At 40.7% G+C, this 27,474-nt stretch overlaps 1 protein-coding gene across 2 annotated transcripts; it reads left to right on the forward strand.

Annotated features, from left to right (window-relative positions):
• Nucleotides 1–1,813: 1,813 nt before the first annotated feature.
• Nucleotides 1,814–27,474, forward strand: ALG8 (ALG8 alpha-1,3-glucosyltransferase). Of its 2 annotated transcripts, XM_058545525.1 has the most exons (13): nt 1,814–1,937; nt 5,152–5,230; nt 9,725–9,918; nt 12,412–12,521; nt 13,572–13,639; nt 16,416–16,542; nt 16,805–16,908; nt 18,054–18,174; nt 21,308–21,447; nt 23,266–23,405; nt 24,960–25,057; nt 25,365–25,437; nt 26,843–27,474. In XM_058545525.1, exons 1-13 carry the CDS (start codon nt 1,843–1,845, stop codon nt 27,072–27,074), a joined length of 1,581 nt encoding a protein of 526 aa, XP_058401508.1. In that variant the 5' UTR covers nt 1,814–1,842; the 3' UTR covers nt 27,075–27,474. The 2 variants fall into 2 exon arrangements, with proteins under 2 accessions (XP_058401508.1, XP_058401509.1); XM_058545526.1 differs by lacking the exons at nt 18,054–18,174; nt 21,308–21,447.

The following is a 27,474-nucleotide window of genomic DNA, read 5'->3' on the forward strand; positions in this document are numbered from 1 at the left end:
TCTGCAGGCATGAAGGGCTCCAGGCATTACATTGTTCCATTCTTCTGTCAGCTGTGATGGATAACTTGTAGGTGTGTTTCCCGCCTGTGGTCAGCCTGTTTCTGGAAAGAAACTCATAGAACAAAGTTTTTAATTTACCAAGCTATTGGGGAGTACATACATAAGCGGAGGCCATAAATCAGGAGAGCATGTGAACTTGTTGGAGTACGTGCAGAGCAGCAAGTAGTCACATGGAGGAGGGGCTGGAGCCATTCAGTGTAACAAGATGGCCTCACTTATGCTCACTTACAGCAAGAGGTTAGAGTGATGCAAGGAAGGTGCTAAGGAATGCAGGAAACTTTTAAAAACTGAAAAAGAAAACATTCTCCCCTCAGAGCCTCCAGAAGAAACCAACTCTAATGACATTTTCACTTTAGCCTAGTGAAACTGATTTTAGACTTCTGATCTCCACAACTGTAAGAGAAAAAATTTGTGCTGTTTTAAGCTTGTGCTTAACGTTTGTGGTAATTCGTTACAGCAGCAATAGAAAACTAATGCAAGGTGCCTTTAAAACATCTAAGAAGGGCCGGCCCAGTGGCACAAGCGGTTAAGTGCGCGTGCTCTGCTGTGGTGGCCCGGGTTCGCCGGTTCGGATCCCGGGCGTGCACTGATGCACCGCTTGGAAAGCCATGCTGTGGCGGCGTCCCATATAAAGTGGAGGAAGATGGGCACGGATGTTAGCCCAGGGCCAGTCTTCCTCAGCAAAGCAAGAGGAGGATTGGCAGATGTTAGCACAGGGCTGATCTTCCTCACACACACACAAAAAGTCTAAGAGATGTTAGATAGGCAGTTGGATATAAGGGTCTGGCAGTGAGAGAAGAGGGCTGGGTTTGAGATATAAATTTGAGTGTCATATTCACATGGGTGGCATTTGAAGTTGTGGGAGGGCATAAGCTCATATAAGGAGAGTGACACTGTCACCTACTTCCTGTGCATCTTTCAGCAAGGTACTTAACTTTTCTGAAACATTATTTGTGGAACATTTATTCTGTCCTGGCATCATATCAAGCAATTTACATGCATTGTCATTTAATCCTCACAACCACTGTAGTGACTATTTAATCCTCACAACCACTGTAGTGAGGTAGACACTATTTTTATCTCCTGTTTACAAAAAAGGAAAACGCGGTCTAGAGAGACTAGTCATTTGTCCAAGATCAGATAGCCCATGAGGGAGACAAGACTCACTCCATCCTTGTGCCTCCGCCCTTATGGCCCAATGCGAGAAGCACTAGACTCTAATCTGCCTCCAGAATGGGTTTCACTCAGGCTGCACCATGAGCCTAGCTCAGAGTTCTAGAAGTAGAGAATGTTCTTCACCTCTCTTGCCATTCTCCACCTGGAGCTAATACTCCCCTTCAGCCGTCCGGATTAGGTGCCTCCAGTACTCTCAGGTACTTGTATCTACTGGAACTCTCCGATGACAACTCCTTCTCCTCCACTAGCATGTGAACGTCTCCAGGGCGAGATACAAGTCTTTCTCGCTTAGGTACCCCAACCCCAGGCAAAAATCAACACCCAGGGCAGATGCCCAGCAAATATTCGAACGGAAGCGGCAAATGAGACTCAACTTGTCGCCATAGAGACCCGCGCAAACGCAGTGAAGCCCTCCCACGCCAGAGAGTGAGGCGGGGCGAGGAGAGAGCAGGAAGCGGGAGCTTTAAATGTCCGAGCTCTGGCCTCCGGCCCGCAGAGTGGCCGGGCGCATGCGCGCAGCACACGGGCACCGCCTCAGGGGGCCTTCCCCGCATGCGCGGGAGCCGAATTGCGGATCAAGTTGATTGACAACGCGGCTCCGCAGTGATGGCGGCTTTCGGAATTGCGACGGGTGGTGGCAATTGGTTCTCGGCTCTGGCGCTCGGAGTTACTTTCCTCAAATGCCTTCTCATCCCCACCTAGTAAGGGACCCGCACGGCCAGGGGCTGGTCGGGGAGGCCCCGCGGTCGGTCAGGGCGGGAGAGAGAAGCGTGGATGCCCCCGGTGTGAGCAGGAAAGGGAACTTGAAGTCGTGTGGTCGCCGCTCCGTTTTTGCTATGCATAGCTAACTAGATCAGAGCCCTGGATGGCAGGGGTCAGGCCTGTGCTGTCTGACTTGAATGTTCCTGAGCCTCAGGGTTCTCATCCTTAATACGCAGATGAGCAACACCTACCTCCACTATTCATTCAGCCGGTGTTTATCAGCTACTTACTGTGCTAGGTACTGTTCTACGTTCCGGAGATGCAGTGGTGAGAAAGATATTTCCCGCCCTCGCTCTCGCCCTCGTTGGAGTTGGTGGGGGCAGATAGACAAACACGAAAGTTTCAGATTGTGATAAGATCTGTCAAAGAACTAGAGTGACTACAGGGCAAGGCTTTACTCCTCTTTTAGGAGATGACGTTTGAGTTAAAACCCAAAGGATGAAAAAGAAGGAGCATTGTGAAAAGCAGTTCAGATGTAGGAAAAAGTAAGTGCAAAGGCCCTGTGGTAGTTAAGAACTTAGCATTCTAGGAAAAGAAAATGGCCGCTGTGACTCAAGAGCAGTAAGGTAGGAGGAGAATGACACAGGTTGAGGTAAACAGTGGCCAGATCACACAGGGCCTCCACTGAAAGCACGGAAACCAGTTAGCAAGCAACCACCAAGTGGTAATGTGCATAGAGTGGGTACTCAATATTTATAAATGTTAGTTTCCACCTTCTCTTCATCCTTCCTAACTCTTTTCCCTGGTTTTCCCCCTCATTCCTTTTCTCCCTTCCCTCCAGGGCTCCCTATCCGCCTTCCCAGTTTAGAGTTTGCTTTATTGGTATTGTTTGCTTCAAGTTCTTCATGCCTTTTGTTGGGAATGAAAGAGCTGTATGTATAGAATGTACATCCATCCTGATGTGTATATGTAATTATATAAGCAATGAAGTGTATATGTAGGTTCAGCAAAATGACTAACAGGGACTTAGGAAAAGAAGGGGTTGGCCGGTTGAACTTTCCGCATAACTGAAAGCAAGTAAGAAACATCTTTTCATTTTAAAAGCAAATTGGAAAAATCTTTCTAAATTGTAGGAAATTCCTTTCAAATCAGAGTGAAAAGGAATTTTTTTTTAACTGTAAGTCTGTGCGTATAAGGTGATATTTCTTGGTTTCGTTACTTCAGCCTGGAAATGTGTCTTCGGAGTTGTTATTTTGAATACTGCTCCAGGGTTAAGAATGTATATAGTTGCAGTTAATGCTCTGCTTCTCAAACTGGAACCCCCAGGGATGTGAGAGGGAAGCTACAGGATAAATGGAAATATATGTGACAAAATGTTTACTAATTGCTTTATTATATACCACGTACTGTGGCTAGGCACTAGAGGGAAGGACAAAATGGATATGGTCCCTAACCCTATAAAGGGTATAACAGTTCCAGAAACAAATCAACACAAATATGTAATTACATAACTACACTTACGTTGTGTTATGAAGGTGGGATCCTCTTAGGGTGCTAACAAGGAGAACTTACTTTAGAGTGGGTGTCAGGGAAAGTCTCTGAGGAACTGACATATAATGGGAGGCCTGAAGACACACCTAGTACATGTCTTTTGGTGAACATGTGTATGTATTTCTATTGTGCGTATAGCTAGAAATGGAATTGCTAGGTCATCAGATCAGTTTTGAATTGTGATTTTGAGGAATCTGTAGGAAATTCAGGTGACATTGTCAGCAGGAAGTTGGAGATGTCTGTCTCTAGAACTCAGGAAAGAGACCAAGGTTGTATATTGTGATTTGGGAGTCATCATTATACAGCTGATAGTGGAAACAATAAGTGTGAGTAAGATTGTCCAGGGTAGAGTGAATTGCATAAAAAGAGGACCAAGAACAGAACCTAGGGGAAGATCAAGGCATTTACTTGATGAATATTGGAATGGACAGCCATGAATGAGACATAGAAGGGGTTGGCTAGGAAACTCAGGAGAGAGTTGTCACTGTGGAAAGGTGGTGTAAAACATCGGAAAGTATAAATCGGGTGTTGCTGTGGCACTCATTGTTGACTTTGGTGAGTGGTTAATTCAACAAGAATGGATTGAGCTTATCCGTGTATCAGGTGCTATTCAAGACGTGGAAGAGAGGAACAGCAGTGGACAAACAGAAAAAAATTTTTCTACGAAAAGGGGAGAAGGGTAACAGAATATACTACCCCAAAATGTGCCTCCTTGACGTAAGGATTATTTGGGGCTGATTATTTTGAGAAACTGCAGACACGGGAGAAGCTCCGAAAGCAGTAAAAGTTACCCTTTCATAAGGGAAATTTACATTAGAAAGGAGGCCTGTACCTGGAAGAGAGCTGTTACCAGAGATAACTTTACCTGTGAGACTTATCTACATGGCAGGGCAATCTTTGTTTACCAAACATTTCTTCTCACCTTCCCCTGATTTGCCTTCCCCCTTCTTTGAAATTGCCAGGCCCCCATCCCTTTCCTTAGCTCAGGATCGTATATAAGCTTCAATTATCTGGCTGCCTTTGAGTCTCCTATCTTTCTCATATCTTTTGGGGCTCCCTATGTATGTAATTAAAATTGGCTTTTTTACTCCTGTTAATCTGTCTTAGGTTGATTTAATTCTTCGACCAGCCATAGAACCTAGAAGGGTAGAAGGAAAAATTTTTTTCTGCCTTCAGGGGAGGTGCTTGGATATATTTATACATAGTGAGGGAGAAAACAGTAAACGGAGAATTTGGAGACATGGGAAAGGCAGGGCAGGGGCCTTTCTCCACCTTCTCTGTGTGATGAACTCCTACTCATCCTTCAAGATCCAGTTTGTGTGTGAAGCCTTTTCCAGATAATGAATCTTGTTGGAATTCTTTGTGAACAAGAGTAAGTCAGCTCTGAGCAATGGCCTGAAGGCCTCCCTTAAGAAAAAGTATGGGGTTTTTAGATAACTCAGAGACTCTTTTTACTTGTTTGTAGATCCCCAGCTTTTCCAGAAGATCTGACTTCCTGATAAGTTAGGTGTTTCAGGATTATGTAATATCTTTTACTGTCTTTATAGGATAGTGAGCTGTGACTGTTTAGGGGGTGTTGGTCCATTTAAAAGCCTAATTTAGAAATGTGAAATTGATAAATGTTACAAAATCTCATTTTCTGCATCTGATTGTTTTGAGTAGCCATTCCACAGATTTTGAAGTACACCGAAACTGGCTTGCTATCACTCACAGTTTGCCAATATCACAGTGGTATTATGAGGTAAGTTGTAATTTTCACCTTTTTGGTTGCTTGTTTTTTTTTTTTTACGATGATATGTGAGGGGCCGGTCTGGTGGCGTAGTGGTTACAGGTTCGGATCCCCGGTGCGGACCGACGCACTGCTTGTAAAGCCATGCTGTGGCAGTGTCCCTTATAAAGTAGAGGAAGGTGGGCACAGATGTTAGCCCAGGGCCAGTCTTCCTCAGCAAAAGAGGAGGATTGGCAACAGATGTTAGCCCAGAGCTAATCTCACACAAAAAAAGATGATATATGAAATCATGTAAGTGTTATTGATATTAAAACAGTTTTCTGTGTGATCATAGGTGTAATTAATCTCTATAAAAATTGTGTTCTTTGCTCAGTTCTCTCCTCTGGCACTGTTAGGGAATTTCCTTACTTCAAAATGAGTTTCTCAAACCATAAATTGGGAATTATAATATCTGCCACACTTCTGTTGAAAGAACACGGGATTGGGAAAGAGAAAGAGTTGGACTGTAGGTGTGGCTCTGCCACAACATAGAAAAGATACTGCATCTCTCTGGGCCTTAGTTTCTTATGTGGCACATGAGGATTGGAATGAATCATTTCTAAGGTCTTGTCTATCCCTAATATTTTGTGATTTACGAGGAAAGGAAAAATCAAATGTGATGTGTAGGCATCTGGTAATATATAAACCATTCTGTTCTATTATTTTTTATAAAAATCATGTTTCTATTTTTATTTCTGGCATGAATTACTAAATTGCATATGATACTTCATGAAAAACAGGTGTCAGCTCAGAAATGTCTTAATCAAAAACAGCACTCTGCTGTCAGGGAGATTTTTTTTTAAGACAACCTGTAAAGTTTTCTGTGAGTTGTTGCTTTTTGGGTTTTTTGGCCGGGTCAGAATAGTCCTTTGTACTGAAAAAGCTTAAGAACAGTTGACCTAAGTGACCAAGTTCTGGTTACATAGTAACACTATAAGTGTTTCATAGGAAAGCTAAGGAACTTCAAGTAATTACTTTAGTGTAAGGTATTTCAGTTTGCACATACGTATACCAATTAGGAGAATATGTGTGGCCTAGTGGTCAAGAACTTGGGGCTGTGGTTTCGGACTGCCTGGGTTTGACTTCAGCTCTGCCACTTAAGACCCATGCTGGGTAACCATGGGCAAACTTCTTGACCTTTCAACCTCAGTATCCCTAACTATTAAATGATAATAAATAATTATTAGGATGAAATGAATATAATGCATGTGAAGCACTCAGCATAGTACTTGGAACAAAAATGCTGAGTAAACATTAAGGGTTATTAATAATTAGCATTATTAATATAATGACTCTCAGCCTATAAATGAAAAGTCAGCCCCTTGTCTTGCGATTTCCTCCTTTCTCTCTGACCATTTCTTCTTAGTTTCTTGTGCTAACTCTTCATCTGTGCACCCTTTAGAAAGCTGGTACTCTGTGGGGGTCTCTCTCTTTTTTTTTTGTGAGGAAGATTAGCCCTGAGCTAACATCCATGCCAATACCTCCTCTTTTTTTTGCTGAAGAAGACTGGCCCTGGGCTAACATCTGTGCCCATCTTCCTCCACTTTATGTGGGATGCTGCCACAGCATGGCCTGACAAGCGATGCCTCGGTGTGCACCCGGGATCCGAACAGGGGCCGCCAGCAGCAGAGCGCGCGCACTTAACTGCTACCCCATGGGGCTGACCCTGTGGGGTTCTCTTTGTGTTCCTTTTCTTCTTTTAATTCTATAATTCTTTCTGGATGTTCTCTGATTTACACCTGTAACTTTCACTACTACCTGTTATCTTAGGACTCCTAAAACTATATTTAGGCCAGAACTGTTTCCAAATCAGTTTATTTTAGATAGAATTTTATATAAAAGAGATTCTAGTAATGGTTTACCTCTTTATTCTCCCCGCCCTCCTCAAAGATAACAACAAAAACCAGCAAAGAGCAAAATTCGGTTGTCTGTGAGGTGAATGTACATGAGAGGAGGCTCACAGTTGGAGATAAGACTGGAGAGGTGTGTGTGGTCAGGTCTGGAAGGGTCTTTCTAAAGAAAGGGTCTTTCATACTGAAGAGAGTGGGCATGTGAGCCGTGGATTGCTTTGTAGAGCTCTCCTTAGCTGTGACTTCTAACCTACCTTTCTGCTCTGGCCTCAGGTTAAATTGATTAGTTGGCTGGTTGGGAAAAGACACCAAAAAGACCCATAATAAATATTTGTAGAATGATCACAGTCGTTTTGAATCTTAGAGGTCGGATGTTTCTATATTTGAAGAAATAGCTCTGTAATAGTAGCGTCCTGAGCAATGAATTTGGAGTCAGAAGACCCAGATTTGAGTCCCTTGAACTGTTCACTTGGGAGGAAATATTAGCTGATAGTTTCACTGGCTTCCCCAGAGCTATTTAGGTAAGAAGATGGCCCCAGATGGAAATCCCTGAGGTCAAGAGGGCCTCTGGGCTAGGTTTGGGAAGTCTTTGTGGGGAGTAGGGGCGGCATATAGAGAGCCTCAGAGTAGTGTGGGAGTGGGGATAGCAAAGGAAGGACAGGGACACTTTGTTTTGGAAGAATGACGGTATCTCAGGCAGTACCTGTTCCTCCTCCCAATTCTTTTAATGCTTCTTGTTCCTCATTTTATTTAAAGTAACAGATATGTCAAAAAAATAAAGTAGGAAAAACTTTTAGACTTCCAATAAAATAAATAGCTCTTTAAGGTTAGAATGACGTCTAACATAGAAACTGTAGCTGGAAACTGCAGATGTTAATAAAGTTTAAATTGGTGTTGAATTTCTTGGAACTACATGGAACAGTTTTTTTTTTTTTTGGTGAGGAAGATCAGCCCTGAGCTAACATCCATGCCAATCCTCCTCTTTTTGCTGAGGAAGACCGGCCCTGGGCTAACCTCTGTGCCCATCTTCCTCCACTTTATGTGGGACGCCGCCACAGCATGGCCTGACAAGCAGTGCCTCGGTGCGTGCCCAGGACTGAGCCCAGGCCGCCAGCAGCAGAGCGCGCGCACTTAACATCTACGCCACGGGGCCGGCCCCTAAACTTCTTTTTTTTAATATCCATACCCCAGGAAGAAAACATTTTTGAGCATTCACTACCCAATATGTCTTTATTTATAAGTTATAAAGATACTGCTCTATTAATAATACTATTAAACATAGAAATTAAGAAAGATGAGATTAAAAAATATAATTTCTCATTTTTGTTTCCACAGTTCAGTGGGTCATCTTGTTTATACCCCACATTGGAGACTTGGGATTAGAGAAGGAACTTTTCATAAAGGAGAACTCAGTGGGTTGTTCATAGCCTGAGTACCTTAGACAGACAGCCTCTGGGTTTGCTTCAAGTCTGAGGCTTCTGCATTTTATACCTACAAGGGGGTAAACAGGCTACTTCTTACCAGGACCAAAAGTTGTCATTCATCCTTATCATGAACAAAGAACTAACAAGTAGTTTGTCTGAGTCTCTCTTGCCTCATTTTATACCACAGAGAGACCCTAAATAGGAGTCCCTGTGGGCACCCAATTAGTACCCAGTGAACCTTTAATGCACTTTCAGATGAAGAGGAGTTTTCCACTGAAGAGAACTACAAATGCAGATGATTATTACTGTCTCAGCTCTTCTAGGTGCAAGGTCTAGGTTTAGTTTTAGGGACATCCTATGGAGATAGTAATAATTTTTACAATGATAATAATAAATAATATGTATTGATACTTAGTTTGTATCTGGTTCAATACTATATATGTAGTATTTTGTAGGTTTATGTAAAATTTAATACAATAAACCGTGCAGTAGGTACTACCATCCCTGTTGTATAGATGAGGAAACCGAGACTTGGAGAAATCTAACAAAATATAATATGCTAAAGTTTGTATATTTTTCATGTGACCTGTATTTTCATTTACTCATTAGTGACTGTTGATTCATTTAACTAATGATTATTTAATACTTAATATAGTAGGCACTTACTACATGCTCAGGAAACAGAAATGACAAAGAGTAGTTTCTCCTCTCAAGGATCTCATACCTAGTAGAACAAAAGATAAGTAGCATTTTTTCATTTATAAATATATTTCATGTGTGTCATCTGATTTCATCCTCACAAGACCTCATTTTACAAATAAAGAAATTGAGTCTCTGAGACAGAACTTGAACCCAAGCTAGGGAATCATGTGTTATGCCATATCTCCATTTTTGTACTAGATTGGCAAAAACATGGCATAACCAAGTTTGTTACTACAAGGTTTCCGATCGATTTCCTTTGAAGTACAGTTGACTCTCTTTAAGGAAATTGAAGACCGTATTAAATAACTGAGGAGACAGGTTTTGGGGTTCTCTCAGCCTTACATAGGAATTGCTCTATTTATGGCATATTTTGAATGCAGTTTCATTACATGTGCTTTTTTAAAGACCAGAGAAAGAAAAATCTCAATCTTTGCACCCTCTTTATTTATTCAGTTACTTAGGAGATATTTTATCTTCAATTTTTACCACAGGCAACTTCAGAGTGGACCTTGGATTACCCCCCCTTTTTTGCATGGTTTGAGTATGCCTTGTCACATGTTGCCAAATATTTTGATCAAGAGATGCTGAACGTTCATAACCTGAATTACTCCAGCTCAAGGACCTTACTTTTCCAGAGATTTTCCGTCATCTTTACAGATGCACTCTTCGTGTATGCTGTCCACGAGTAAGTCTGAGCATGTCATTTTGTGTGGAAGGTGTTGAGGAAATATTATGGTATTAAATGGCATTAACTTGTTCCTGACTTGGGGGAAACAAAGTTCATATAATAGTAAATACTAGAACAGTCCAAAACGGTGTTGTTGTGTTTTAAGCTGCACAAAAAGTAATTACACTAAGCAGTCTAGCTGAATCTTCTGGAAGAAAATGGGGGATAAGGTGGGGTTATGAGGCAGAGGTAGAACAAGAGATTCGGAATGTTGTGAAAAGTAGTCCCAAGTAGTTCCAGGACCATTTCTCCCGCCTAAAATGGTTCCATATGCTTTTCTTTCCTTCCATGTAGCAGGCCCCCAGAGGCTTCCATGACCTACCCTATACTTTGGGATACACACACTTACATACAGCACATATATACTTGTGCACACATGTGCATTGTGCTAACCATCAATGGAGTTTCCGTTCTAGTAAACTCAAGAAATCTGACAGTGCTTTTAGTTGTTGTTTCTGGATTCTTTCCTTCCTGAAGATTCTTCACTAATTTTAAGTTATATTCATATTTTACATTTTTATGTGTTGCATCTTTTATTTATAAATTAATTTTTAGTTGAATACACTTGTATAGAATGTCTCGCACAGTGACTTCCAAGTAGTAAGTTCTTGGTTAATGTTGGTTTCTATTCTGTCTTAATACTTAAGCCTGCTGATATGATAGAGACAGAGCAGTAACTGGTGCCTCTTCAATGACCCTTGTCATAAATGGATCATTTCTGTTTGTGAGGCCCTCTAGACTGAATCCTTGGCCCATTCAGGAAAGAGTCCCTTGGGAATGTTTTAAGCCCTGCTCATTCTCACGGAGTCACTCCTATTTGACATTCTAACTTTCAATCTGTTCATGACCTGGCAAGAGTTGGAGGGGAAGATGATTTGTAATGCACTCCTTTAAACTCAAAATGTTTGAATTCAAGCTCACAGGGAAAGTGTGTACAGGCAGAGAGAGGGAATAGAATGCATTTCCATCTTTAATGTAGAGGGAGCGGTTAAGTAAGATATAAATTTTTGAAATCTCTGTGCCAGTTCCCAGAACCAGGCACTGTGTATGGATTAGTAACTCACTCAATTTTCTCAGTTCCCCTGGAAGGCTGCTCTGTTTATGAGGAAACTGAGGCTCCTAGGGGAAGAGTAGGACACCTTTTGCCAACCCCTCTTTAATTGCATCTTTTTTTTTTTTTTAATTTTATTTTTTTCCCCCAAAGCCCCAGTAGACAGTTGTATGTCATAGCTGCACATCCTTCTAGTTGCTGTATGTGGGACGCAGCCTCAGCATGGCCAGAGAAGCAGTGTGTTGGTGCGCACCCGGGATCCGAACCCGGGCCTCCAGTAGCAGAGCGTGCACACTTAACCGCTAAGCCACGGGGCCGGCCCCTTTAATTGCATCTTTATTGTGTCTATATTTAGTTTTAGATTCCTTTGTTTTTAGAATTTTCCAATATTCAAATGAAACACATTTTTTAAAATCTTTTTATAGAATAGTACATCCTTATTGTCCAAATTTCAGAAACAGAAAATCACACACACACACAAAGTAAAAATGACCCATACTCCTCTACTTAGAGCTGTCACTATTGGCATTTTGGTGCATATTATTTCAGCCTCTCTTCTGTGTCTGAATGTAATTTTTGTAAAATAAAAATAGGATTATACCATTTTGTCATCTGCTGTTGTAACTTAATATATCTCAGCCTTTAAATGACATACATTTTTACATAATAATTACATAATTATTTTTTTAACTTATTTGGATGATCGGCAACTACAAATTCGCAGCTCTATTCTTAATTTGCCTGATATGATGATATATAATTTATATCTTGCCCTGGTCTGCATTTTTTTTTTTTTTTTTTGGTAGGAAGATCAGCCCTGAGCTAACATCCACGCTAATCTTCCTCTTTTTGCTGAGGAAAGCGGCTCTGAGCTAACACCTATTGCCAATCCTCCTCCTTTTTTTCCCCAAAGCCCCAGTAGATAGTTGTATGTCATAGTTGCACATCCTTCTAGTTGCTGTATGTGGGACGCAGCCTCAGCATGGCCGGAGAAGCGGTGTCTCGGTGCGCGCCTGGATCCAAACCCGGGCCGCCAGTAGTGGAGCGCGCACAGTTAACCGCTAAGCCACAGGGCCGGCCCTGCATTTTTTATTCTTAAGAACTGAAATAGTGTGTGCCCTCTCAATTTTCAAAATCCTTACTTTTGAGTTTTTGGTGGCTGTTTATTTTTATTAAATGAAGACTTGGTTTCAAATCAGCCTAGCTGAGAAAGAGACACGGAACTGGCCCTGAGGTCTTTGTTTCTGCTACCTTTTTACGCAGAAAATGGCATGGGCAGTCTATCAGGAATGACTAATAAAATGTATCAGAGTGTATCGTGGTGTACTTCTTTAGAAGTATTCTGATGTTTTAATGAAGATCAAAGTTGTTTCTGATTCTTTCCTGGTGTTTCAATGTAGGTGCTGTAAATGCATTGATGGAAACAAAGCAGGTAAAGAACTCACAGAGAAGCCAAAGTTTATTCTGTCAGTCTTGCTGCTGTGGAACTTTGGGTTGTTAATTGTGGACCGTATCCTTGACGTTGTATGTCCTATTCCCTTACTTATTCTGATTTCTACTAAGTATGAGATTAATTCTTTCTATAATGATGATTCTGAAACATGAGCGGCTCTTGAAAATGAGTGTGGGGTGGATTCATGGGTCCCCCAAACTGTGGTCTCTGCCCACCTTTACCAGACTCTGATTGTTAGAGCACTTTGTCCCTGAAAAGTTAGTGGTGGTATTCGAAAACCAGTGAAACCTCCAGTGAAACCTCCAGTAAAGCAATATACTGGGATTTGCTAACTGTCTTTAAATTCGTCTAATACATTTATCTTAAATAGTTTTATAACACATTATTCTAAATACCTCTTATAGGAAAGGGCATATCACAGTGTTGCATATGGGAACAGACAGTCCTTCATGCTTTTCTACCATCTTGGCTTACCACGTATTAACAGGCAAAGTTCTTGTAAAATCCAAAAGGTCTGAATGTAACTGAAATTCTAATGATGGAAGCCTAATATTTTACAATTTTCATAGAAGTAGGCTGATGTAGAAGAAAACACTCAGACTTTGGTTTAAGTCTGATCTGGACTCAACTCTTGCAGTAGCTTTGGGCCGTGAGTAGACTAACGTCTCAGCTCTAACTACCCCTCAGGTTCATTGTGAAGCTTAGTAAATGAGATTGTGTACGTACTATGAACAGTGGAGTGGCCTTCAGGGGCTGTTAGGTCCCTTCGTTTCTCATTCCTAATTCTAAAAAAACAAAACAAAAAACATCTTGCTCTTGAGCTACTGGGTCTTTAAGGTAGAAAAAACATGGGAAAGTTTCCTGGTTTTCTTCTTAAACATAAATTTTTTTTCTCCCCTATGATAATCCTTGGCACTACGTAAATTTTAATTAAAGAGTTTGTCCAAGATTTGATTCTGTTTATAGAAAACATATTTATGAAAAGTCCAAAATGATAGTAACATTTTTACCTATTAAGAAAGCGTTTCCAATTTTTATATTCAGTTTGCTGGCACCGTTCATTGTGAATTTGGTATTCTCTGTTGTCTTTCCTTGACCTAAGTCTAGATATTCATTTCCAGTACAATGGTTTCTTGTTTGGATTAATGCTGCTCTCCATTGCACGATTATTTCAGGTAAACACAAAATAGACTAATTAGATTTTTTCCTCCTCCAAGTTTGGTTTTTAGCTTGTAAAGGCAACAGTGTAATGGGTGATTGGAAAACTTATTCGACCAACTGTTTTGAGTTGCCAAGTGCTATAGACACTTTTTTTGAGTATTTCCCACAAATTCCATCTTTTGACAATAATTTTCTTCATTTTACGCACAGGAAAATTATACTCTAAAAAACTTATTAGAGTGTGGCAGCCCTGAAATAAACTTGAGTTTCTATATTTGGTTGGGATCATTTATCTAGGAATGAAACCTTCAGCAGTTTTTACAATATAATAATTATGATGAGGGAGCTTTACCATCAGAAGCATGTAGCATAGTATAATGGACAGTATGGGATTTGGAATCAGAAGACCTTGAAAACCTGACTAACCCTAATAAACTTTGTGACTCAGACAGGATGCATTGGCTGCTTCAGGTTAGGTACATTATATATATTATTGAGTAAACCTCACAACTATTCTGTGAAGTTATTATAATTATTATCCTCCTTTTTAAAGAAGAAGAAATCAGAAATTCAGATTTCTGGGCCACCTCTCTGTACACTGAATCAGAATCTCTGGGACTGGGGTTTAGCAATCTCTGGGGAATTTTGATACACTGTCAGGTTTGGGAACCATTAACCCAAGGCAAGTCATTTAACTCTCTCAGCCTCAGTCTTCTCATCTATAAAAAGAATTTACCTCTTGTTGCATTCTTATTTGTAAAATGGGGCTACCTACCTCACAGAGACTTTGGAAAGATCAAATTTGATAATCTGTTTTAAAGTTCTTTGTCAACTATAAATGTCTGGATAAGTTCTTATCTCTTAACCGTGAAAAGCCACATGGTATTTAGAACATGATTGGTGTTCAGTGAATGATTGTTGGATGGTTGTTGAAGAGATATACTAAAGTTTAGCTATGGAACCAGCTAGACCTTCTTTGAATCTTAAGTAAATTATGAAATTGATGAAGAGAGATCTAGAAGCATCTCATTCTTTTTCCTCGTCATTCCTAACTCATCTATTCTAGACCCACCCTGATGAGATAGAGAGAGAAGGAACCTGGCCTTTCAGGGTCCCTTTGGCAGTTTCCTTGCTGAATCCCAGGAACATTATCTCACTTGATCCTTCCAAAATTCCTGTGAGGTAGGTAGAATTCAGACCTCTTTAGTTATTGTCAACTTGGGTTTTTTTGTTTTTGTTTTAAATCAGAATACCTTTAGTTCTCCTAGGTAGTTTGTTAGGATCGAGTACTATACTTGGGGCCTTCCGCCTGATTTGCTATATGGTGCGTGATCTATAATAGAGGATTTAAATGGCTCTTTGGTAGCGTAACATCATCTGTATTCATTCATACTCTTTCCCAGCTCCTCTGTGGAAGTCAACTTCAGCTATTGTAAAACCGTAAGAGGGTGAGGGTAATTGAATTCTCTGCGCTTTAGATCCGTAGGGAATTTATAGTGTGTTGTTATAAGGATGTATCCTATACCTCAGCATCAAGCTTAGTACTTAATAAATATTTGTTGAAATAATGAATTTATGAACCTTCTAGGCTCAGTATAAAAGCTGGCTGAAATCACTTGCCTGTGTTTTCCTTGTATTGCATGTAGAATATTTGCCTGAATTTTAAAACTTTTTATTACAGAAAATTTAAATCATATACAAAAGTAGAGAAAATAGTACAGTGATCTGCACACAAAGGATTATTTTGAAACACATCCCAGACTCATACTTTATTCATTAAGTATTTCAGAATATATCTTTTAAAATATGTATTTTTGGGGGCCGGTCTCATGGCGTAGCGGTTAAGTGCGCATGCTCCGCTGCTGGCGGCCAGGGTTCAGATCCCAGTTGCGCACTGACGCACTGCTTGTCAGGCCATGCTGTGGCGGCGTCCCACATAAAGTGGAGGAAGACGGGCACAGATGTTAGCTCAGGGCCCGTCTTCCTCAGCAAAAAGAGGAGGATTGGCATGGATATTAGCTCAGGGCTGATCATCCTCACAAAAAAAAAAATTGTATTTTTAATTTTTTTTTAAATGCATGGTGTGATTTTATTTATTTATTTATTTATTTATTTATTTTTTTTGTGAGGAAGATCAGCCCTGAGCTAACATCCGTGTTAATCCTCCTCTTTTTGCCAAGGAAGACTGGCTCTGAACTAACATCGATTGCCAATCCTCCTTTTTTTCCCCCAAAGCCCCAGTAGATAGTTGTATGTCATAGCGGCACATCCTTCTAGTTGCTGTATGTGGGACGCGGCCTCAGCATGGCCGGAGAAGCGGTGCGTCGGTGTGCGCCCGGGATCCGAACCCAGGCCGCCAGTAGCGGACCGTGCACACGTAACTGCTAAGCTATGGGGCCGGCCCCCCAAAAATTGTATTTTTTAAATTGTGGTAAAATAACATAAAATTTACCATCTTAACCATTTTTAAGAGAACAGTTCAGCAGTGTTAAGTATATTCATGTTGTGCAACCAATCAACTATTTTTTAAAATAACGTTAGATTTACAGAAAAGTTACAAAGATAGTACAGAGAGTTCCTGTACCCCTCACCCATTTTCTCCTAATGTTACCTTGTTGTGTAACGATGGTACATTCCTCAAGACTAAGAAACCAACATTGGTACATTCAGATTTTACCCGTTTTTCCACTAATGTCCTTTTTCTGTTTCAGGATCCACTCCAGGATACTACCTTACTGCATTTAATTTACCCTGAATTTTAAAGTGGTGTTTCCCTTTTAAATCTCCTAGAAAAGGCATATGGAAGGAGCATTTCTCTTTGCTGTTCTTCTACATTTCAAGCACATCTACCTCTACGTAGCACCAGCTTATGGTATATATCTGCTACGGTCTTACTGTTTCACCGCGAATAAACCAGGCAAGTTTTAGTGATAAGAGCAAAACCGTCTTTCTTTCATTTTTCCTTGACTTGGTGGCTTGCTTCACGAGAGGATTTTATGAGGCACAATAGATACTTTTCAGCTATTGATCCTATAAACCCTTTACCCATTCTGACTCTTCTCTGCTCTTGTCACATCATCAAGATTGGTGTGCTATCAGGGGATGCTTCTAGTTTCAGCACATGGTGTAAGTTATGGCTCTCCGTGCTCCTGGTTGATGACAGTGTTTCTTTTCTGTAGATGGGTCCATCCGATGGAGCAGCTTCAGCTTCCTTCGTCTTATTTCCCTGGGACTGATGGTTTTCCTAGTTTCTGCTCTTTCGTTGGGTCCTTTCCTAGCTTTGGTAAGCCTTTTATTTTTTATAAAGTAATGTTTTTTTGTTGTTGTGGTAGAAAAAATAATAAAGCTAAGAATGTATATAATAAGCAAAACTTATTGTATCCTCTCTTATTCTTTCTTACTCCTCCCCACTGTGACTCCCCAAGACAGGATGGTATTCTTTCAGATATTTTTGTGCATATTCAAATATGTACGCGTATTTATTTATTTATTTATTTATTTTTGGTGAGGAAGATCAGCCCTGAGCTAATATCCTTGCTAATCCTCCTCTTTTTGCTGAGGAAGACCGGCTCTGAGCTAACATCTATTGCCAATCCTCCTCCTTTTTTTTCTTCCCCAAAGCCCCAGTAGACAGTTGTATGTCATAGTTGCACATCCTTCTAGTTGCTGTATGTGGGACGTGGCCTCAGCATGGCCGGAGAAGCAGTGCGTCGGTGTGCGCCTGGGATCTGAACCCGGGCCACCAGTAGCGGAGTGCGTGCACTTAACCGCTAAGCCACAGGGCCGCCCCTGTATGCGTATATATTTATAGGTTTAACTATATGTTCCGACCCATAAACACACAGAGTTGATAATCATTATTCACAGATTTCTGTGTTTGCTCATTTGCCTACTTGTTCTCATTTATTCATAACCCCAAAATCAGTATTCTTGGTGCTTTCACAGTCATTCACTGCCAGCAGACATTCTCAAGTGCCTAGAATGTTACAAATGTTCAATGGAAAATTTTTTCCCCTTCTTCTCTCACCCTGAATTCAGCTAATTAATTTTAATTCCTGCTAAAACTGAAAAGCGCTGCATCTTTTGTAAAGTCTTCCTGCTGCTGCCTTCTCTTCAGTAGACTTGGATAAACTGCAGTCTGTGTCCTCCTTTGCACCCTGTAAATTCTTCCGTGATCAAACTCCTCTCGTACTAGTATTAGACTGGTATTCAGAGTACTTTTATGTGTCTTGTCCCACTCAGCAGATGAGAAGGTTAGACAAAAAGAGGCTCTGTGAACTGCTCAGGATCACACAACTGTACTTACTTGAAGGAAGGAAGACTGGCACTTAGACTTCATAACTTTCTATACTCTGTGGCATACATAGTTTCCTAGTTCCCTTTTTGAATTTGGAAAACCTTGATCACCGTTTAATCTCTTTTCAACAGGACCAACTGCCTCAAGTCTTTTCCCGACTCTTCCCTTTCAAGAGGGGCCTCTGCCATGCATATTGGGCTCCAAACTTCTGGGCTTTGTACAATGCTTTGGACAAAGTGCTCTCCGTCATCGGTATAGTAGCAAACCTTCTTACTTAGACTATGAATGTTGAAAGGATTTGTCACATTGAGACATGGGAAAACCTGCTTTGTGTTTTGAATGTGGCTGAACTGTTTGTTCTCCAGCCCTGCATTTCAGCTTTCAGAATGAACAGAGGAGCGGTTCTAGGGACTGAGGCTTCAGTGCAGTAAATAGACTGTGTTCCTTGTAAAAGCTCGTTGTGGCAATGAGGTTGTTGATCTTTTCCTTGGGAAAAAAATGAAATATTTAGATTTTTTTTTTTTTTTTGGTGAGGAAGATTAGCCCTGAGCTAACGTCTGTTGCCAGTCCTCCTCTTTTGCTGAGGAAGATTGGCCCTGGGCTAATATCCATGCCCATCTTCCTCCACTTTATATGTGGGATGCCTGCCACAGCATGGCTTGATAAGTGGTGCATGGGTCCGCGCCAGGGATCTGAACCCGCGAACCCAGGGCCACCAAAGCAGAGCATGTGAGCTTAACCACTACACCACTGGGCTGGCCCCTAGACATTTTTTTGTGTATGTGAAGAAGATCAGCCCTGAACTAACATCTGATGCCAATCGTCCTCTTTCTTTCTTTCTTTCTTTTTTTTTTTTGCTGAGGAAGATTGGCCCTGGGCTAACATCTGTGCCCATCTTCCTCTACTTTATATGGGACACCGCAAGTACAGCATGGCTTGACAAGTGCAAGCGTTCTGTTGATGCGTGCCCGGGATTTGAACCCATGATCCCTGGGCTGCTTGAGCAGAGCACGTGCACTTAACCGCTACGCCACTGGGCCAGCCCCCTCCAGACATTTTTAAAAGGTAATTTTTGCCTTAAGTAAAACATTCAGCAATTAACCCTGCTTTTAAACTGAAATACGTGAAGAAGCAAGAAAAAAGAACGTGTCTGAGGTGACTCTGGGTGTTAAACCACCAAGGAACATGATAGCCATGCATTTTGGCATGAGATGAAAAGAAGTGGAAAACTTAGGCTGTGCTTTTAAGTTTGGGTTGTGATGAGAAATAATTTATACCTTAAGATGATTTCTACTGAAAATAACTCATTTTGGAATAACTTTCAGTTTCTCCTTCATGAATACAGCCTAGCTTGATGGGAAATGGCAGAATCAAGAGAACAGTAGACAGACTTTTTCCGTAATAGGCCAGATAGTAAATATTTTAGGCTCTTCAGGCCACATAAGTTGTTTGTTTTTGCGTTTGTTGGTTTACAACCTTTAAAAATGTGAAAACCATTCATAGCTTCAGGATCACACAAAAACAGGTCACAGGCTAGATTTGGCACTCAGGCTCGAGTTTGCCAACATCTGACCTAGAGTCTGATGCCTTGGTTGGAGGCTGGCTCTGTGGCACTGGGCAAGTCATTTGATTCCTCTAGCTTTGCCTTCCTCCCTATAACAAGGAGATAATAGTACTTGACCTGTTCCCATGCAGCATGTTGTGAGAAACAAATGCAACAATAAAGAAGTGCTAGGTTGTCAGTAGCAGGGCCTTTGGAACCAGGCAGAACTGGGTTCAATTCTACCACCTGTTAGTTGTGTGACTTTGGGCAAGTTACTCCATCTTTCTGTGCCTCGAGGAGCTAAAAGTAATGGGTGCAAAGCCCTTGGCACGTGATAGATGCTTAATGCATAATGACTGCTATTCCTGGTTTTGATTTGTACTTGTAGGACATCATAATTTGATATTATCCCTCACCCACTGTGAATCTGGCCTTGATGTGCACAGCATTCTTATAAAGTGATTTCATGACATTTTCATAACATTTTATTTCACAAAAGCTTTAAACAATAAGTATATTATGAGGTACAAGGGCCACGTGCCTTGTCCGAGTCAGGAAACTGCTGCACCTCCTTTGTATATCTGTCTCCTCAAAGATGTCTTACCTGGAAAGTCATTGGCAGGGAGATAGTTATTAGCTTTAAGAGAGAATCAGCAGGCTAAAGGGAAGAGGGAAGACGTGAATGAATAGAAAATATTTTGGTAGTCTATACCTTTCCCACATTTCACTGATTTTCAGTGGCATTAGATAGGCCCACATAGGTGCTCAGACTGCCCCTGACTGTCCCGTTAGCGTCATCCTCAGACTTGGTTCATTTAATAAGTAGTTCTTGAACTCCTATGTGCTACGGATAGAAATGAATTAATCATCATTCCTGCCTTTAAGGAACCCAGGGTAGTAGAGGAAATGAGAACGTCAACAGATGCAGTGCAGTGTGGTAAACACTAGACGGAGACATGTTCAAGGGATACCTGGCCCACATGAAAATCAGCTCTACTTCTTTTTTTTTTTGTGAGGAGATCAGCCCTGAGCTAACATCTGCCAGTCCTCCTCTTTTTGCTGAGGAAGACTGGCCCTGGGCTAACATCCATGCCCATCTTCCTCCACTTTATATGGGACGCCGCCACAGCCTGGCTTGACAAGCAGTGCATCTGTGTGTGCCCGGGATCCGAACTGGTGAACCCTGGGCCGCCACAGCGGAGTGCATGCACTTAACCGCTTGCGCCACCCGGCCGGCCCCTCAGCTCTGCTTCTTGATGTAGGACCTTTCTCAGATGAGTAAGTGAATTAGGAGTGAACTTCACCAAGTGAGTAGGCCTTTATAAGCAAAGGGAGTAGCCGGTGCAGAGGGACACAAGTGTTGAGAGTGGTATGTCAGTGCGTTGTGGCCAAGCCACATTTAACAAGGTGGAGGAGATGAGGCTGGAGAGGTAGGAAGGGGCTAGATCGTGGAAGACACCGTATGCCATGCTTAGGAATATAGGCTTTATCCTGGAGGCAATGAAGCATTCAAAGCTGGGGTGACGTGGTCGGAAGACTTGTGTTTAAGAAAGCTTGCTTCATTTTAGAGGCAAGAGCCGATTGCTACGTATGCTGCCTGCCAGCAAGGTTCCTATTAAACTGCACAAATTCCCTGTTCCACTGCAGACAGCTGCTTTACATAGTATAACGTCAAGACCAGCCGCATGTTAGGTAGAAAAGTGCAGAACTGAGTTGATGAAATCTTGACCTTGAAGCAGTCGTAAGATTTAGTAGCTTTTTTTTTCTTGAAGAATTAATTGGTAAAATTTGGTGTGCCATTGATAAAAACACAACAAAATAAAATGTCTGCTTACTCTGTAGGTTTGCAATTGAAACTTCTTGATCCCAACAAGATTCCCAAGGCCTCAATGACAAGTGGTTTGGTTCAGCAGTTCCAACACACAGTCCTTCCCTCAGTGACTCCCTTGGTCACCCTCATTTGCACCCTGGTTGCCATATTGGTAAGAATTCACACGTGGGACTCATTTCTTGAGTTTCTTTGCTTTTCTTTTGTGTGGCTGGTTGAATTTCAACTTTTTCTAACCACAGGATAAATTCTATAGCTGGAGTCCTGCTGTGGATTGAGGCATTTCCTAGCATTCTTAGAGTAACTTTGAACCCCGTAAGGAAGGATTACTGGTAAAATGTCTCTGGGAGAAATTCCCCCCAGAGGCTATTAGACCATCTCTTCACCCTCGGATGAGGAAGAAAGAAAAGCCCAGGGAGGAGGGGCATGGACCACACTGTGGAGAAAGAGGAAAATGTTTGTAGTAGGGACATCCAGGGTTTTTGTTGTTGTTATTGTTTTCCGCCATGGCTAATTGATCAAAAATCCAAATTTGTCTGGACTGCATGGATATTTTGTCTTGAGAATGATAATGAGTTGAGAGTCAGCAATGGCTGTTTGAGCGTCAGATAAGAATCTAATATGAGTCAGATGCTGTTCGAGGCTTCATTCAGAGTTGTTTTTATTTGTTAGTGACCATGATGCCCTCAATTTCATGATATAATTTTGGTAGAATTCAATATAAATAACTCAATCCTGTCTATAATTACACTCAGCTTTAATTTTGGTTTCTAAATGATCAAACCTACTAGCAAGACACCTGACCCCACTTAATTACGTGGCAGTACTGGTAGGTAATTAAGCTCTGGTGGCCTACTTGTTCACATATTCTAAGGTAAAAACTTTTTCTAAAACCTCAGCCTTGTATGCTGCATATGGAAGGCCATCGTTTTATTGTAAATTACACTCCATCCCACAAAGCTAGGTGTTTATTAATATGTTAAACTCTAATTCTTTTTAAGCATAGTTCTTTTTATTTTTTTTGCTGGGAAAGATTTGCCCTGAGCTAACATCTGTTGCCAATATTCCTCTCTTTGCCCGCCCCCCACCCCCACCCCAAAGTCCCAGTACATAGTTGTATATTCTAGTTGTAGGTCCTTCTAGTTCTTCTGTGTGAGCCACCACCACAGCATGACAACTGATAGACAAGTGGTGTAATTCCGCACCTGGGAACCGAACCCGGGCCGCCGAAGTGGAATGCGCTGAACTTTAACCACTAGGCCGTCAGGGCTGGCTCAAAATTTAATTTATTATTAGCCCTTGGGCGGACCCGTGGCTTAGTGGTTAAGTGCGTGCGCTCTGCTACTGGCGGCCCGGGTTCGGATCCTGGGTGCGCACCGATGCACCGCTTCTCCGGCCATGCTGAGGCCGCATCCCACATACAGCAACTAGAAGGATGTGCAGCTATGACATACAACTATCTATTGGGGCTTTGGGGAAAAAAAGGAGGAGGATTGTCAATGGATGTTAGCTCAGAGCCGGTCTTCCTCAGCAAAAAGAGGAGGATTAGCACGGATGTTAGCTCAGGGCTGATCTTCCTCACAAAAAAACCAAAAAATTTATTATTAGCCCCAAAATATCTATGAACTTTTGTAGTTTGACCTAATAGGTTCAGTGATAATTAACTAATTTGAAGGTGTAATAAAGGGTTATACTAGATATTCTAGAACTTATCATTTATTAATTTTGATGACTAGAATTAATTTTAATGAGTTAAATATATATTTTTGAGTGCTTTTTTTTCTGAGTAGTTGTTTTTATGTTAACTTTTGGTGGACTATTTACAAAGTGATGAATTATGCCAGTTTAATGGAGAATTGTCTTAAGATCTGCTGTTTTTCAGAGATGATGCAAATTGTATTCACCTGAACAATGTTGCTGGAAAGTCTATTTTAAATGATACTGAAGTTTTATCTTTGCCTGTTGTTTCTAGCCTTCTATTTTCTGTCTTTGGTTTAAACCCCAAGGGCCCAAAGGTTTTCTCCGAAGTCTAATTCTTTGTGCCTTGAGCTCCTTCATGTTTGGGTGGCATGTCCATGAAAAAGCCATACTTCTGGCAGTTCTCCCAATGAGGTAAGATCAGCATTTCTGGCATATTTCACAGTGATCCTATTGTTTCCCCTTTGCTCCGTCCCTTCTTGACGTGTGGGATAAGCAAAGGCAAAGACATACAGGGACAGATTTATACTAGGACAGGACAGGGATGCCTAACTCAGGATCCTTGCACCTGTGAAGTTTCTGAGGTATCCAAAATTGCATGTGTTGTTCCTACATTTTTTGTTAAGTGGTACTGTAGTGGTTAAGAACCATGACACCAGGCTGTTAGGTCTGGATATTGAATGGCAGCATAGTATGGAAAAACATGGGCTTTGGTGTCATCACATCTGTGAAAATAAGGTCCCACGGTTCCTTGTAAAGTGTTGTTAGTCAAAGTGAGGATTGAGTCCATTATGGAATAATACGTAACATTCGTATAGCACTTCAGATTTTTCCAGAACTGTTATTTTGGTTGATGTTTTTGTTTCTTTCTTTCTTTTCTGGGCTCTTTCTTTTGAGCCTTGCAACAATTTTTAAGATAGTTAGGATAAATGGATATCATCCCCTCTCTTAATATCCACAGAAACTTGGGCTCAGAACTTTTTTTATTTTTTTTTTTGCTGAGGGAGATTTGCCCTGAGCTAACATCTGTTGCCAATCTTTCCTGTTTCTTTTGCTAGAGGAACATTAGCCCTGAGCTAACATCTGTGCCAGTCTTCCTCTGTTTTGTATGTGGGTTGCCACCACAGCATGGCTGATGAGTGGTGTAGGTCTGCACCTGGGATCTGAACTTGCGAACCTGGGCTGCCGAAGTAGAGTGTGCTGAACTTAACCACCAAGCCACGGGGCCAGCCCCAGGCTCAGAGAGTTTGAGTGACTCATCCAAAGTCACACAACTAGCAAGTAGCAGAGTTAGGACTTAAAGCCTGAATCTTATGATCTTTTCACTGATACATGCTAAAAAAAGCATTTTAAATGCAGTAGTGTCCATTTTATGTATAAATGAAACCCAATAGATAGATAGGTGGTAATAGAATTAGCCATTTTTCTTGAGATTTTTTTCTTAAATCCTGAGAGAAATCATTTAAGCTCTGAAAGAACATTAAGCAAATTTGTTGGGTCAGTATATGGCTTGTCTGGGGTCATTTAGCAACTTGGAGTTTCCTAATTAAAAAATTGAGCAAAACTTTTAATGTCTTTAATTAGAATTCATACCGAACACCAGCAGGTACAGGGCATTTTCCAAGAGAAGAGCTATAGGGTTGGAAATTAAATTCCTCAGTCCTGCTTCCCTGGCCACCACCACTAGGCAGCTCCCAATCCCACAACTTCCCTTTCTTCGGAGAAGGCAGTTACTCAGGGAAACAAGATTCAGTGTGGTATACTCTTCTATTGATTGCTTCAAGTTTGCCACTGAGAAATTAATATTCTCAATTGAATTGGACTTGTCGCAAAGATTAGTATGTTATTCTATGCTTAAGCCAATTCTAGAAGTTAATAGTAATAGATGCAGTTTTCAATTCAAGCTATTTGCAATTGTAAGTTTCAGTTGTTGTTTAAAGGAATCATTATAAGGATTTTTATTTTTAGCCTTTTGTCTGTGGGAAAAGCAGGAGATGCTTCGATTTTTCTGATTCTGACCACAACAGGACATTATTCCCTCTTCCCTCTGCTCTTCACTGCACCAGGTAAACAGCTTCTTTTTAGAAAGATAATTTGATTGCCACGCCCTTTTCATCAGGGCCTAGAGATCAATACTATCTGATTTAAACAACCTTAAAATCTCTTGGAAGGAGAGAGCTCATCCATTGTCTTAAATAAAACCTCCAATTTGTCCTGAATACTCAGTATCTTTAGACATTACAAAAATGCATGGTTAAGCCCAAAAAGCATTACTAGCACTATATAGCTATCAGTGCTTATATTGCCTTAAGTATCATAAACATTGCTCTTATCAACTAAATTATCATCTGTATTTTTTTATTCTTTTAACAGAACTTCCCATTAAAATCTTACTCATGTTACTGTTTACCATCTACAGTATTTCCTCATTGAAGACTCTATTCAGGTAATCAAGAAAAGTACATTTAAAATTATATTTACTCTTGTGAAAAGTCTACTCCTAAGTGGTCAGATAAGCCTTTGAACATTTATTTCTAAGTTCTAACAATAATATAACAACATTACAAAAAATTGGCAAATAGAGAAATTACCCATAATCCCGTCACTCTAGCTCATGCCAGACAACATAGGTCGTGTCTTTAGTTTGGGGGAAATATTTGAAGAGGGACTACCTAACTTAAATTAAAACCTTGTATGAAAACTAAAAAATGGAATGTAAAATATGCATTATGAATAAAACCACATAAATACAGATGCATAAAACTAAAAGATATGTAAAAATTCTTGTTATAGAATTATGGGTGGAATTTTTTTCTCTTCTAAGCTTTATATAACGTTATCTGTATAATTTTTAAAAGCTTGCTTATGGTATCTGATTGTGTCCATAAAACCTCATATACTTATATGAATTATATTAAAATTCCACTATAACCATATGACCCAGCAATTCCACTCTTAGGTGTATACACAAAAGAATTGAAAACAGGGACTCAAACAGATACTCGTACACCAATGTTCGTTGCAGCTTTATTCACAGTAGCGAAAAGGTGGAAACAACCCAAGTGTCCCTCAACAAATGAATGGATCAACAAAATGTGGTGTATACATACAATGGAATATTATTCAGCCAGAAAAAGGAATGGAGTTTTGATATGTGCTACAACATGGATGAACCTAGAAAACCTAGGCTAAATGAAATAAGCCAGACATAAAAGGACAAATATTGAATTCCACTTATATGAAGTATCTAGAATAGGCAAATTCATAGAGACAGAAAGTAGATTAGAAGTTACTGCAGGCGGGGGCGGGGCTGGTATTATTGCTTAATGTTTCCAGAGATTGTGTTTGTGGTGATGAAAATGTTTTGAAAGTGGATAGTGGTAATAGTTACACAACATTGTCAATACACTTAATGCTACTGAATTGTTTACTTAAAAATGGTTAAAATAGCAAATTTTATGTTATTTTACCAAAACAAAAAACATTTTTAAAACCCTCACTTATATATTTACCATATTCTTATTCCAATATCACCATATCCAGCTCCCTTTCCTCTTCCAAATATGTAGCTAGTTCTCTCTCAGCAGCTTCAGCTAAGTGACAGTTGAGGGAGAAAATGATTGGGTAAATTTGGATTGTTGAGACATGTTGAGATTGTTTGGATATACTGAGATTGTTGAGATAATGGTATATCATTTTCTCCTAAATGTGAAATTTAATGCACTCTTTTGACTCTGGCTTTGGCTCTGCTCCACATCAACACAGTGCAGGTGGGAAGCTTTAGCTGAGAAATGTTTGCTAAACCAGAATGACTCATCTAAAATCAGACTTTCCTCTCCTCTTTTCTTCAGGAAAGAAAAACCTCTTTTTAATTGGATGGAAACTTTCTACCTCCTTGGCCTGGGCCCTCTGGAAGTCTTCTGTGAATTTGTATTCCCTTTCACCTCCCGGAAGCTGAAGTACCCCTTTATCCCTTTGTTCCTGACCTCGGTGTATTGTGCGGTGGGCATCACATATGCTTGGTTCAAACTGTATGTTTCAGTATTAACTGACCCTCCTGTCGGCAAAACAAAGAAGCAATGAATAAAGGAACTGCTTGGATGTAATCCAAGCAATTATTTCGTGGGAAATTAATCAGAACTTAAAGAAAGTTGCTGGTGGCATGAACCATTCATTTCAGTAGATCTGTTGGGAGGACCATTCTTCCAAACTCGGCCTTGCCCAGCCTAGCAACCTGATTGTCACCATGGTGAGGAGCCACTTGTCCTCGATAAGCAGTGAAAGGCATCTGAAACAGATCTCGCTTTCCCCTGTTAAAACTGTCTGAGATCCTTCAGACTGCTCTGCTTGCTCAAGGCGAGCAGGGAGTCTGATCCGCAGCGTGATTGTTTGTAGCCTATGACAACCATTGCCAGGCTATAAAGCATAATTAGAATCATGTGCTAAGGGCACTATAAATAAAATACTATTTTTTATTTCTGCA

Source organism: Diceros bicornis, chromosome 7 (assembly GCF_020826845.1).
Source record: "Diceros bicornis minor isolate mBicDic1 chromosome 7, mDicBic1.mat.cur, whole genome shotgun sequence".
Lineage (NCBI taxonomy): Eukaryota > Metazoa > Chordata > Mammalia > Perissodactyla > Rhinocerotidae > Diceros > Diceros bicornis.